The 15,571-nt window shown below is 37.0% G+C and overlaps 1 protein-coding gene across 1 annotated transcript in view; it reads left to right on the plus strand.

Moving 5' to 3' along the window:
* Positions 1-15,571, plus strand: part of TRAPPC9 (trafficking protein particle complex subunit 9) — a 994,996-nt gene that overhangs the window by 33,006 nt on the left and 946,419 nt on the right. Inside the window, 1 exon segment of the mRNA XM_043975265.1 lies at positions 8,587-8,715. Within this exon segment, the coding sequence (XP_043831200.1) occupies positions 8,587-8,715 (129 nt within the window).

Here is a 15,571-nt window from a genome sequence, read left to right on the forward strand (position 1 = left end):
TAGCTCTTAGAATTGTAATCTGATCCACATTCTCATTCCTGGAAGGTGTGACTCCGCAACACCTGGGACAATAACAGCCCTTTCCAGCCACTCCTCCCTTGTGTTGTCATTTCCTGTGAGAATTAAACTCTTTGAGGGCAGGAGCTATCTTTTTCTATTTCTATTTATTGTGTTGCTTAGAACAGTGCCTGGCACAGATTTATTCGCTTCATTTCCCCTAACTTGTCTATGTACTCAAGGCTCTCCTTGTATTCCTTCGTCTTTTCCTCCAGGAGAGGGGTTAGCCCACATTTAGAATACCACAGTCACCTGTGGTAGAAATATTGACATCTCATACTCAGTGAAAGTCATCACGGTTTCCCCTATTTCTGTACTGGCTGAAATTTTTCACTTTCTGTTTTTCACTCACCTGTAGGTAGGTATACCTCAATCCTAATCATCTGGGTACAGTTTTTACAGACAGTTGTCACTGAGTCACTTGAAAATCCTGCCCAACTTGTGTCCTTAGTCTCGACAACTTTATCATCCACAAGCCACCTTTTTGCCTTGTGCCAATACACCTTCTTGTCTGTCTCCCCAGTTCGTTCTATTCACTAGCCCACTCTATTTTTTTTTAATTAATAAAGTATTTTATTTTTTTCCCGTTACATGTAAAGATAGTTCTCAACTTTTTGTTAAGGGCTAAAATTCTAGCTAAACTGTCTAAAATATCTAATGAGTGGTCGCCAATAAACTATAAGCTTTAGCAAGAGTTAGACTTTTAAGCATTTATTAAGGAGAATAAGAATTTGGTAAAGAGAGAGAAAGGCCTAGATTCCTATCTATTAAAGGGAGAGCACATTTCTAGCTCTGCTCTCCACCAGCGTCCTCAGGAAAGAGCCCCAGAGTCAGCGCCAGTCTCTTCCTTCCTCCTCCCACTAGTCCGCGTCACTTCCTCCCGCCAAAGAAAAGACTCCTGGTCTTGCCCTCAAAGACCTTTGCTTCATGGGCAGAACTCTTCTACAGTAAGTATCCAGCAGGTGGCGTCATTCCAATCGTTACATTTTGTTTATACAGGCTTTCCAATTTCAGATTTTTCTCCCTCCCTCCCCTCACTCCCCCCTCCCCTAGACAGCAGGTAATCAGATATAGGTTTTATATATATATATATATATATGCACATAATAACATTAATCCTATTTCTGCATTGGTCATGTTATAAGAGAAAAATCAGAGCAATGATGAAAAACCTCAAAATAGAAAAAACAACAGCACCAAAAACAAAAGAAATAGTATGGTTCATTCAGCATCTATACTCCACAGTTCTTTTTTTTTTTCCTTGCAGCCCACTCTATTAATCTGTTTGTTTCTAGGTGTTACATCTATCTTTTCTTATTTACTTTGCCTTGTTTTGCCAACAAATTTCTCCATCTTGAAACTTCTTCAACATTTTATTCCTTACTCCTTCCTAATTTGCTTTCATTTTGCTTGGCTCCTTCAGTTTTCTTTCCTAGAATCCAGAAGTAGAATTTGGATTGGTATCCTGACCTAGAAATTGTTCTCTTTCAGATTTTCTTTATTATCTCTCAAATTCAGTCTCTGGTCTTCTTTGTTAGTTCAAACCCTTCCAGATCACCTGCATAGTTTTTTTCTCCTTATTTGCTGGAAGTTGCTTTCATCTCTCTCCTTCTCCCATGGAAGCCAGAAGGTCATCTAGTCCCAATTTTTATATACTCACCTATAGGGAATATACTAACATCTGAAGAATTGTGTTTTATCAGCTTCCATTCCATTACATGACCATATGACCACTGAGATAACTAATAAAAGCATTTCTACAGGTTAGCAAGCATTTGCTGATGATATGTAGAGGCACTATGTGTGTTTGTATGTGTAAATAATAATTTGAAGACCTAAAATTTATGGTTAGGTTTGGGGAGACAGCAGCTCCCAGATTAATCTTTTTAAATCACTGCTTTGATCATTTCACTTCTCTTCTCAAAAATCTCCAGTGCCTGCCTTTGGAATGAATGCCACATTCTTGAACATGCTTGGCATTCAATACCGTCTATTAGGTGACCCCTATGTAAACTTTCCTTATTTATCTCCTACTATTCCTCAAAACGAACTCTACTCCAGCCAAAATAATCTACTCAATGTTTCCCAAACATGCCTTGTACTTACTTACTTTTTTGTCTTCTGATCATTTCATCTTACCTGTCTTTTAAGATCTATTTTAAATCCAACATTCCCTCAGAAGTATTCCCAGATCCACTGCAGTCAGCAGGGCTCTCTCCTGCCCTAGAGTTCCTGGGGTATTTGTTTATATCATTCATGTAATAATAATGATGATAATAATAATGATGATGATGGTAGCTAACATTTACATAGCACCTATTATGTGCCAGGTACTATGCTACGCACTTTACAATTATTATTTCATTTGATCCGTACAACAACTCTGTGAGGTAAGTGCTTTTCTTACTCCCATTTTACAGATGAGTAAACTGAGGCAAACAGAGGATGTGACTTGCCCAGGGTCACACAATTTGTGTTTGAGTCTGGATTTGAATTCAGTTCTTTCTGACTCCAGAGCTCTATCCATTGTGCCACCTACAATGTTAATATTCTAATTTGTGCTGGAGTTACATGTGTACGTATTTTATTTTTGCTGATAGATTACAAACTCCTGGAGGTCAGAAGTTTTTGCCCCTTTATGACCTTTTCTCCACTTCTTTTTTTCTAGTTGGTTTTTTTTTTTTTTTTACAGTTTACACCCATACTCATACTGATACTCTATAGTTCAGTCACACTGGTTTATTTCTTGAACAAGACACTAAATCTCCCAATGCTGGACATTTTCACTGACTGTCCCTAATACCTGGAATGCTCTCCCTCATCATTTCTGCCTTTTAGCACCCATACCTCCTTCAAGTCTCAGCTGTGGTTTCACCTTCTGCAGGAAGCCCTTTGTTAAGGGCTAAAATTCTAGCTAAACTGTCTAAAATATCTAATGAGTGGTCGCCAATAAATTATAAGCTTTAGCAAGAGTTAGACTTTTAAGCATTTATTAAGGAGAATAAGAATTTGGTAAAGAGAGAGAAAAAGGCCTAAATTCCTAGCTATTAAAGGGAGAGCACATTTCTAGCTCCGCTCTCCACCAGAGTCCAAAGGAAAGAGCCCCAGACTGAGCGCCAGTCTCTTCCTTCCTCCTCCCACTAGTCCGCGTCACTTCCTGACTCCTGAAGAAAAGACTCCTGGTCTTGCCCTCAAAGACCTTCGCTTCATGGGCAGAACTCTTCTACAGTTAGTATCCAGCAGGTGGCGTTATTCCAATCGTTACAGTCCCCCCTGTTGTTCCTCAAGAAAATGTTTCCTTGACGGAACAGTAAAAAGAATATAATAACTATTGCTAACTAATAATATGTGAACAACAATATAGAAAAGGAAGAGAGGAAAGTTTTGTCCAGAGGGGTGATTTTTTTTTTTGTCCTCATGAACCGACGCTTTGACATTGGTCTTGCAAAGGGAGGGCCTCTGCAGAGAATACATGTTACAGATGGTGTATATTATAACAGAAAGAGAAAAAAAAACACAACAAAAACAACAAATCAAAACTGTTCATTTAAAGTCTCTGAAAGTCTTTTCTCAGATGTCCTCTAGGTGTAGTCGTGGAATGGAAGTCTTTTCAGGGGTTGATGTGTGGATGCTGGTAATCAGCCAGGAAAACTTCCTACAAAATTGAGCTTAACACAACTTTAAAATAGCTTTGTCAATAATCAAATCAAACAATGAAAGTTCTCAAAAACATGTCTAAGGGAATACAGAATCTTAGTTGTTACACATGAAACATATAATAAAACAAAAATTGAAACATTCTTTAAAATTATAATATTACTATAGTCCCCCCCTTATGGAGGGTAATTGAGAAGATAATTGCTGCGATATTAATTATTAAAAATAAATTTTTTATCTTTGTTTCATCACTTTTTGCATCATCTGCCTAATTATCCTCATGCCATTATGAGAAATTAAAAAATCTAATATAATTGGTAACAGGTGTCAAGGCCAAATTCAACACTGTATTTATCATGACACCTGAGATAATTATGGGGGTTACCATAAAAGAACAGAGAAATGATGGGATATGAGCATTCCCACACTTGAGCAATATGTACTGCCCATACAGTATGCCAGGCTTAAAATAGGTGGATGGAATATATGTCCATGCCACCGAACATATTGGAAGAAACTGAGTCAGACTTAATCAGATGCATGGGACTGAGATGTCCATGGCATCAGGCATATAGGAGGGAGCATGGAAGCCAGGTGTAGAAGTGAGATGGGTGGGATGAATACTTCCAGCCATCTGTACAATATTGTGGGGAAAAATAAAATAAAATATTAAACCAAGAGAATCCAACCTCAACATTTGTCAAAAGCCGTTCCCTCGGCCATACCTTGACTTCATGCATGTCTCCCCTCATGTGACAGTTCAGTGTCTGCTCTTGCATGTATTCCTCTTGTGATTGGATGGCACCTTGGCCAACTGGCATCTGATAACTCAGAATAAAGGTAATTAGTGTCTTAAATGATAAGTTCCCATAATCCAAGTCTCATATGGATTTAAAAATTGAGGATAATAAATGATTGCAAAAAATGTGAATACATCTTGACTCAGAACACAATATATAATTATGCAACAATTTCAAATAATACCCTTTTTTACTTAGTATACAATTACTTTTGTGAAAAATCTGAACATATTTAAATATAAGTTAAAGCACAACAGAATCTCAAAGAACTTTTTTTTTTTTGAAAATAGAAAACTTTTACAAATGTTCCCCTCTTTTTTTTTTTTTTGGGAATATGCTTATCAAAAATAATACTTCTAGAATCAATTTACACTTGCCATGGCAACCAATTTGCCAGGGAAATGCTTTAAAGAAAGAGTTTGATCAAATAATCAGTTGAGGAAAAAAATAACAAAAACAAACAACTCAGATTATGGGAGCACAATACTCCTAGAATTAACATTGTATTATGAAATCAAAACCATCTTGCAATTTTTCAAAATTAGATAGATAAACGAATAGAAGAAAATACACATGGAACAATAAAAGACAATGAAATTCAAACTAAGGAAGTCTAAATGAATGTGAACTTAATAAGAATATTATAAAATATAAACTTGATCACATGACTATTGTAAAAGCTTAAGTATAAAACACAATCTCAAAAGCATGAAACTCTCTATGAAAATAAACCCATACCATTAATTTCAAAATGTATATGTAATAGCATAGAAATCCTATGTAACCTCTGAACTGATACTATTACTCTGAGTGAATTCAGAACATTTTTGATTCCGATATCTAAAATCCCCAATACTCATATCAGTACCTTGCTGCTTACTTCTACATTTCTGTAAAATATATACCCTTCCATGGCAAAAGAAGCGGAGTCTTGAACTATGGTGATGATTGTCATTCTCATTCAGCTTAAGTTTTTCTTCTTTAACCCCTCTATATTGTCTGTCAGTCTTTTCACCATACAAATGCTTTATAAGATTACTAATTAAAGACAAAAGCAGGTTAGCAAAATTATGAACAAAACGAGCATATCTGGAATTTAAAGAGTTTTCTAAGATTGTCTCAAAAGCACAGCCAGGCCGGGGAAGGGCTGAGCCTGAAGCTGCAAATGCAGGTAGAAAAAGTTGCGCATGTGCATCAGATCTCTGGACTTCCCAGGCAGGGGAAGCAATGGGCTTGGCCATGGGAGGAGTAGAGGGTGGGGTCTGGAGAGGAGGGGAGGGACCAGAGCAATTTGAATCAGACTTGATTTTGAACTCAGGCCTGGATTCCTCTTCCCCCACTTTGCCTCCAGGTGCTAGGGGATTAAAAGCTTCTAGAGGGTGGGTCATTGCCTCCAGGCATGCAAAATTAAAGCAACAATTAGTGTTAGAACTGGGAAAAGCTGCGGGAATCTCTTCAGGTTTCTCTGAAAAAGCATGGTTGGGAGAGGGAGAGATATTTCCTTGTGTGAGTAAGTTGCTGGCTCTTTTAACAAAAATAAAAAGAAAAATAGAAAATCCACAAAAACAAAGCATTAACATGATCATATCTCCCATTTGTCTGGTTAAACAGACTAAAATCAAAAATAGGGTAATTAGGGAGTTTAAAAGGTCCATTCGAAAAAATTTAAAGGAAAAACACAGCCAGTACACCAGTACTTAGCAGTTAAAGGGAGAGGGAGGGGAAATTTCTTACCCAACCAGCAGATCAGAAGACTGAGGGTTAGCTTTCCTCTTCGTGGTCAGCCATCTGTTTAAGGGCTAAAATTCTAGCTAAACTGTCTAAAATATCTAATGAGTGGTCGCCAATAAATTATAAGCTTTAGCAAGAGTTAGACTTTTAAGCATTTATTAAGGAGAATAAGAATTTGGTAAAGAGAGAGAAAAAGGCCTAAATTCCTAGCTATTAAAGGGAGAGCACATTTCTAGCTCCGCTCTCCACCAGAGTCCAAAGGAAAGAGCCCCAGACTGAGCGCCAGTCTCTTCCTTCCTCCTCCCACTAGTCCGCGTCACTTCCTGACTCCTGAAGAAAAGACTCCTGGTCTTGCCCTCAAAGACCTTCGCTTCATGGGCAGAACTCTTCTACAGTTAGTATCCAGCAGGTGGCGTTATTCCAATCGTTACACCTTCATAATTTCCCTTAATGCTAGTTCTTTCCATCTGAGATTACATATTTATTGAAGAATGAATATATGCAAGTTGAATATGTAGTTTGTTGAATATAAGTATTATAGGGACACCATAAAACATAATTAAAGTGGATTTAATTAATCCAGGAAACGATCTGGATAATGTCATTGTAGCAATACCAACAACTAGGAGACCAATTATATAAATCAATCTCTCTCTCTCTCTCTCTCTTTCTCTCTCTCTCTTTCTCTCTCTCTCTCTCTCTCTCTCTCTCTCTCTCTCTCTCTCTCTCTCTCTCTCCCCCTCCCCCCTTCCCTTCTCACCCCTCTCTCTATCCCCATCTTACCCTTCCCACTCTATATCACCTATAGCCCCTAGCACAATGAATCTTACATAGTAGGTGCTCAAGAAATAGTGATTTTTTTATGGGGATTCTCCACTTTGGTAGTGTGCTTGCAAATAGAGCAATGGTTGAAAAACTGAACATCAGTGTTGTTTAAAGTGATTATAAGCATCTGTTTGGAATTTATACCCCATTTTCCACTTACCAGATGAGAAGGGGGTATCGTGTGTGCATCTAAGAACTAAAGCCTGGCATCTTAATGATTTTTATCCCTGACTTTTATCCTTCATCATTGAGATGAGCACTCAGATTTTTCTAATTATGTGAGATGCTAAGTCTTGTATTGACTATTCATTGTTTGCTGATGGTACAAGGCTCAGGTTCTAGGCACTGGGAATACAAAGACAGAAATGAAACAGTTCTACCATGTAAAACATTATACAAATATAACATATAGCTATATTTATTTTGGCTGTTTTGTAAAGCAAAATTGGAAGGAACATCAAATTCAAACAGTACTTGAACAAGAATTATCCTCTAAAATATCTTTAAGAAATGTCATCCAGCCTCTGCTTAGACAAATCCAACCAGGAAACATCATCGTCATCTTCTTCAGGTTTGCAAAACATTCTGCTTGCACCCTGTTTCCCAGGGTGACCCATCCTATCCTCTAAACTGCTCAAATCTGAAGTAAAATGGCCCTGCTTCAGATTATTAGGGAATAATAACAATTGGCAGGACAAACAAGTGTGAAGCCATGAGAAGTGGAATTCTGCATCTGTAGAGGGAGTGGAGCCATCTTTGAGGTGAAGAGGCCAGCCTTCAAACAGCTTGCCAACCATTGCTGTACGCAGAACCATCATTTTTAATGGGAAATATTGTGGAAAGGCCTCTGCCCCTGTAGTGGCCTCTTGAGCCACATGCTATACAATGGTAGGGGATACTCTAGCTATACTAAGGGGCTACCCTCCTTCCAATATATGTATAGGCATAGGTTTGTGTGTATGTACATGTGTGTTTATATACAATCTGAATATGTATGTGTATATTTACATGCATATATATAATATGTATTTTTTAAAAAGTATCCATGGGAACAACTTTATTTGGGGGAAAGGAAGAATGGGCAGGGAGAAAGAAGAGGCTAGGGAAAGATCTTTATTTTCAGAGAGAAAACTTCCTGACCTCATCCTATTTCAGGACCCAGCTAGTTGAGAGAGGCCCTATGCATGCATGTCTATGTCTATGTCTATATACATATACACACATGCATATATATGCACATATATACACACACTCAGATTGTGTATACATACACACATGTGATATATGTAGGCATATAAACATAGATGTGTTATAACAAAATACTATATCCTTCAGTTGACATTTTGCTATCACAGGAAAACTTAGCATTTGTAAGTAATTGAACTGCGAAAATCATTGTTCATTTCAGCAACTATGTAATTGGTAGCAAGTACAGGAGTACAATTCCAAATGCAATTTGAGTTGATAAATGTGTCAATCTACTGATTGCATGCTGTTTCTTTTTTTTGCTGCCCAGCTGCCCTTGAAGGCTTGTGCTCTGCATCTGTTATCTATCACTATCCTGGTGGCACAGGGGGCAAAGCCGGAGCCCGACGGCTGCAAGGTAGCTCACTTCCTGCTGATACAGGCAACCGGCACCGACCAGGTACGTTTAGTGCTTGTTCTGGATTTGTACTAATTCTCAGTCTTTGAGAGAGGCAGGATAGTGTTTCATCCCCTCTTCTCATTTTGAGTTGGACAGGATGCTGTGCTGAATGCACAATTTGTTGAGTTAGCAATCTTGCATGCAAGACAGAGTTTCTTTCAACTCTGCTTTAATGCCCTGTACAGACTGATTAGAATGCCTGGTTGAATTCTAGAACATTTGCATAAAATTTTATGGCAGGTGAGTCATAACCAAAGGTTTTGATACCAAGTATTTTTCATTATTTCTAATTAGTAGATGAAGTAAGCACAGAAAACCATAAATCCAGATAGTGACATTTAATTCAGGGTATGTTGGCTTTGTTTTGTGGTAAAAATTACTGGAGTTTTAGCTGACTCATTTGGGAGGGGTCACACCTGGCCCACCCTGAAGTTACATGTACTACTGAGGTCAGAAGGAGAGCTCTACATAGGCAGTTTTGAAGGACCTCCCCTTTTGGGGGAGGGAGATTGAACCCTCTCTGAGGGGAGGAGAGCCTCTTCCAGAACGCTCTGGAGCTCGCCTGCTGGCTGCTCCGGATGCAGAGAAACTAGCAGATATCCCAGGTGTGGTGCATTCCTTTGAAATTTTGGCCCCTACAGTTTCCTACCTGGTTGATCAAGTTCTTATTGACTTAGAAAGTTTGAGTGAATTATTTTTGTAATGCTGCAGAAGAGTAAAAAAAAAAGTGAATGCTGCTATGAAGTATCAAACTTGCAAATTCTAAGTTTCCTTGCAAAGAGGGGAGCAGCTCCTAATATTGTGATATTGAGAGAATAGAGCAGTTCTGTCATACAGGCTTTATGCGTATCACATTGATTTATAGGTTTATCAGTATTACATACAAATATTGCCTCGCTCTCTCCCTTCTTCCCACCTCCAAAAAAAAAAAAAAGTGAACACTGGACTGGGAGTTAGGGGACATGAACTACATGTAGCTCTGGGTTTGTCTCTATCTGTCTGAGTGACCTTGTTTAAGTCACTGCTCTCTGGCCTCTGGTCTCTTCCTTGGTAAAATTAGAAGGTTAGACTAAGGCCCCTTCTAGCTTATACATTCTTTGCATCTAAACCTAGGTTATTCATGTAAATTCAGTGATGAGAAAACTTTGCATTTCTCATTTTCCTTTTTCAGCTTATCCCCTAGTATCCAGCAAGGAATGTAAATAGAGCACTTTTTATCTTTTGTGAGCCAACTAGTGTTATTTCAGTGAGTCATAGTCAGCACATATCTTCCTTTAATCGTTTTCATTTCATAGCTCTCTTAAAGCTTCTTGAACCTATTTAGACTTCTTCAACAGAGGTTTCTTAGTGAGCTTTGTTGTGCGTCCTTTCTTGAACAAAAAGAGGAAGTTGATTGAGATGCCATTATAAATGTGAATGACACCAGTCTTCCTCCTCCTCTTTTCCAATTTTGGTTTGCATTACATTCTGCCCAAGTGTTCACCACAATTAGTTTTAGCTTACTATTATAATTGTTAATTTTGGTATGATGTGACAGTACTTTAAGTTTTCTTATCATTTCAAGTCAAGTTCTAATTGCAAAATCCTCAAGAACCTTCAGAAAAATGAAAGTACTTCTTTAAAAGTAAGTTTTTATTTCTTTCTGCTCCATTTCCAGAAGTTCCTTTCATCTGGAAGGATTTTGCTGGTTCTTTTATCTGTTGATATGATTTGACGAATTATCTTGTAATAGCATGTTCCTATGTTAATTTGATTTTTAGTTCCTCTAGAGAGGCTCGTTAGGAGAGTCTCTCTCTCTCTCTCTCTTCTTGTTGAATGTAGGCAGAGGTTTAAAAACTGCCTTGTCTGCAGAACGGAAATGTCTTTATGTAGCTTTGCCTAGTGTGAAGAATCTGAGGAACTTTTTGCTGTTGAACACAGACTCAGTGGAAGCACATCTTGGAGAGTCCAAGGGAGAACTTAGAAAGCAAGTCTTGTCTTATTCGGAGGCTTAATCGTTATTGTAACTTTCAAGTTGTTTATCTCCCAGATCCATTAAACAGCTTGAAAATAGGAGCAAATCTTACCTTGGGTATTAATTTTAAGATCATTCATTTTAAAAAATCATACACTTGCAGAAATCCCAATTGTACTTCTGGAATTTATTGAATTAACTCTGGAACTTAGATCAGCCAGGCTAGTAGTTCAGCTCACTGCTTTGTATGTGAGGGAAGGAACTTTTGCAATTACTACGATCAGCCACACAGTTGAAGGAAGTTAGCACCATAAAAACTTTTACCCTGGTAAGGTGACTTAGTCATTTCTTGGGAGGAAATATCAGTGAAAACATCTGAATTAGTAGCACCAAAGAGCAAAGTGTTGTGCATTTTTGTTATTTAACCAAAAAAAAAAAAAAAGACAACCCTTAACAAACCCCAAGTACTTTTAGTTCTTTGCTCTGTTGCACTGCTGTACTCCTTTTTTAAAGAAGTGCATTTCAGGAACATGTTGACAGTGCAGAACAGGTGGATCACAGCTCAACCATAACTAATGACTTTGATTATTATGTTTTTTCCTAGTGATGTTTGTTAATAAGAGAAAATTTAAAGACTCTCAATTGCTTTTGTGTGTTCCTTTAATGTGTGTGTGGGAAGACTCCTTAAATTAATGACTTTCTTCTTGAGAGGGAGCCAAAATCTATAATGTATTTTTTATTGAAAATGAATTTCAACTTTTTCCTGTGGTTTGTGTTTGGCTTTGCTCATTAATATAGAAAGGACAAATGGTCTTGCAGTGGTGTATTTGGCTACACCTTGCCCAGACTTTAATTAATAAGGAGCTTCATCTGGGAATATAGTAGATGTCTCTCTCTCTCTCACACACACACACACACACACACACACACACACACACACACAGGTGTACATATGCACTGATTTAAGAAGTTAAGGTACACACATTTATCATTTGGTTAAAATCTTGATGAAATCACTTATTTTGTCTTTTGCATCAAAAAGAGTACTTCTACTGTAAGGTACATGAGAATTACTTTTGGATGATTCAATAACTTTTTCCCAGTGAGGGAAAATATAATTGTGCTGTTCAAAATCCACATTGTCCTATCAGTACTTTTCAAACCTTTTAAACTTTTAGTCTGTTGAAAGTTGCCACTTAATCTCCTAGCTTTAGTCATATTTTAGCTATTTTCCAGGAGTAGAATTAGTTCTCATCATTTAAAGGAAGTTTATTTTTTCTCTTTATATATACTTCATATTTTGCTAAAGAAATAAATTAAGATTGTATATTTTATATTACATATACCAATTTTCTTTCCTTGGTAAAATAGGAGGATATTGGTGAAGGAACTCCTAATTTACCATTTCTTTCCAAGTTGCACTTTGCTAAATATTTATAAGATATATATTAAATATATAAGATATATATTTATATAATAATAGAATCCTAGTGTTATAAGAGATCATCTTGTCCAACCACTGCCCCTTTTAAAAAAATCCTTACAGAAGAGAGGGAAATGAAAGAATACACTTCTGCAAATATAGGGTTATTTTGGAGTTGTAGCTTTTTTAGTTAAATGGAAAGAGACCTTGGTTTTGGGATTAAGTCTTTAGATTTAAGTCTGACCTAGGTTCTAGTCCTGACCCTGTCACTTGCTGTGTGAGGCCTTGGCTGAGTTTACTTCTTTATCTTTATAAGAAAAAAAAAGGTCTAGGCTAAGTATATAAAGAAGTTTTCCCCTCCAACAACAGCCACATTTTAAAAAGATTTTTAAAACCAAAGGGTATTAACTTTAGTCTTTGGTTTGCTAACATTCTCCCTTCTCCTCATCCCTATTTTATTTTTTTGGACTCCTGGTTGATCTTTCTCAGTTACAGAAATGCAATTTTCTTGCATAGCAGCTTTCCAGTTTTCAGCCATAGATGGTGCTATTGCATCTTATTCTATGCCTGCTTCCTTAATATTTTAAATACTACTTTTCCTATAGCTGAAAGCTTTTTGTTTTGAAAGGTAGAGTTGAAAAATGAGAAGATATATAAGAAAAATAACTTCCAGGTGATTAATTTTTTCTCTGTTTCTAAATCTCATGTTTACCTACCAGGTTTGGAGGCCAAGGAAATACCATTATCGTTATCTCCTATAGGAAGAAACCACTTTGTTGGAAACAGGTCTTGGGAATTAGGAGACTTGTAATCTTATTCCTGGCCCTGATGTGAACTGAGTGATCATGGGCAGACAACTTTGCCTTTTAGGGCCTAAATTTTCTCTTCTGTAAAGCAAAAAGTAGGGATTGGACCAGATGATTGCTAAGGCATGAAGGGTCATGATCTTAATAAATAGTCTTTAATTCTATGACTATCCTATTAATCCTATTAATCTGTGTGAAATAATTCAGATGTGAACTAATTCACCTTAAGAATAGCAGCAATAGAACTTACTGTCTTCTATTAGAAACCTAAAAGGCCAGATTCACTCTAGCATGGTTTAGCATATTGATAGCCATTACCTTAATTTACATCCATATCTTTAGGCTGCCTCTGCAGTTTGAAAAGTATATTTGAGGCCTTTCTCTCACAGAACCCATTAGTAGGCTATTTTAGTAGGCATTCAGATATTGGAGTCATTGGCTAGTAGTATAGAATTACAATGGAAAAAAATAGTTTTGTAGCAAAGTTCAGTTATATAAGATATGAACCAGATATTTGTGGTGGAATGAACGTTATTATATCCAAGATTTAGAAGCAATATCAATGACATTTTAAGGCTGCTTTCCTACTGCTTTTTAAGCTAGTGAATTTCTTGGTGATTAAGTAGTGTAACCAAGCTATAAAAGTTCAAAGAAGAATATATTAGTCCATGACCCTTCAATAGGTATGGCACTACCTGGATTCAGGAGGACCTGAGTTCAAATCTGGCCTCAGACACTTGACACTTACTAGCTGTGTGACCCTGGCCAAGCCACTTAACCCTCATGCCAAAAAAAAAAATCTGGTCTTAGGTGGCCCATGTGAACTAATAGCACTGCCTTCCACAGTTGTTGTGAGGATCAAGTGAGATCATATTTGTAAAGTGCTTAGCATAGCGCCTAACACTGTTAATGTTAGCTACTAAGATTGTGTGACAGCTTTCCCTGCCTCCTGCTTTCGTATAATTGGTTTATATTGAGTTTATGGGTTAGTAAGATATCCAGATCTTCCCCATAAGAATTGTCTAGTCCTCCTGCCCTGAACTTGCTAGTGGAATTTTTCTTTCTTTTTTCTATTTTTTTTAACTTATTAGTATTTTTTTCCAGTTCCGTGTAAAGATAGTTTTTTTGAGTCCCAAAATTTTTCTCCCTCTCCCTTCCCCCCTCCCCAAAGTGGCCATCAGATATAGGTTATATATGTACAATGACATTAAACATATTTCCACATTAGTCATTTTGTGAAAAAAGAATCAGAGCAATAGGGAAAAACCTAAAAAAAAGTAAAAATAGTATGGTTCAGTCTGCCAAAAAAAAAAAAAAAGGTATGGCACTAGCGTGACAGAGTTAACATGGATCTTCCAAAGACAAAAAGAATTAAGGAATTTTATTCCTCCTCATGGCTTTGTGGAGTCAGTGGAGACTGCATTGGTGTCTAAGAACAATCTAAATGATCTCACAAAGAAGATTCCCTTGGGTTTTTGAATATGGTGAAATGTGCCAGAGGATTTGATGATGTTCCTTATGTGTCTATTCCTATTGACTTGGACTCATATGACATTTTCCTGAGACTTTTATTCTATTTCAACATTTAGTCACCTATCTAAACTCCTCCCTCCAAAAAATAACTGTATATATATGGATGATCATATAGCATAACATTCTTGTGAAATTTGTATTGTAATCCCAGAAAGATATTTCCCTCTAGCTTGCATGTTCACCAAGTTTACAGGAATTGAATGAACACTGCTTGGCTTCAGGACACGTATGACAGTATTTTTACAGAGGGAAGTGTTGCTCATTATCTTTGTGGCACCTTCAGAAATGACCCTTCTTTATATTGAATTTGATTTTAGCATTTACATGGGAGTTTCATACCTACTAATTTCCAAATTTCAGCTTTATTACTTAAAATTTGGACCCATGCTCAATAAAGCAAAGAGGCAAATCCCTCCCAACCTTAATTAGCTGATACTTGTCAGAAACAGGTTCTGATAGCTACATGTATTAAGAACTCACACTGCTCCTACATGTATGTGTGTTAGAGCCTGCTTTTGTGCTGCATTATTAAGTTATTCTGGTTGCCCTCCTTGCTTTGTCCTCCTAGGCAGATCTAGATCCTCTTTGTATTGTTGCTTGTGTAGAGGTATGTTACCCTAATACCAAACTTAAACATTTTAAAATTTGATTGATTAGATGTTCATTTGTATATGTTCCCAATTAAGTTAACTTACCTGGCATTTGGTTATCTGGCAGTCTATGGAGAACATATCTAAAGACCTTGAAAGAAGCCAAAAAAGGCCAAAATGTATGTTAAAAAATCTGTGTACTTTAATAAGTGCTAATGCACTTATTTATGTATGACTTGTTTACTTTTACTTTGCATACAATTTTAATGAGTTGGGTGATTTAGTTTTCAAACCCATAGTAAATTAAAAGCAGCAAATGAGAAGAGAAAGAATTGGTTTAAGCAGGTTCATCAAAGCAGTAAGAAGTGATTTCTGATAGCAAGGGAAAAGACAAAGAACTGCAGACACAAGAACTAAAATAAATACTGCTATCTGGGATTATTTAGAGTTAGTAAAATGTTCTTATCGATAGCCTTCTGAGTTATCACCCTATGGTGGCCTTGCTTATGAGAAGCGCAGCTTAGGAGAGTCAGCATCTCATAGCAGACAG

The sequence above is a fragment of the Dromiciops gliroides genome, chromosome 1, assembly GCF_019393635.1.
Source record: "Dromiciops gliroides isolate mDroGli1 chromosome 1, mDroGli1.pri, whole genome shotgun sequence".
Lineage (NCBI taxonomy): Eukaryota > Metazoa > Chordata > Mammalia > Microbiotheria > Microbiotheriidae > Dromiciops > Dromiciops gliroides.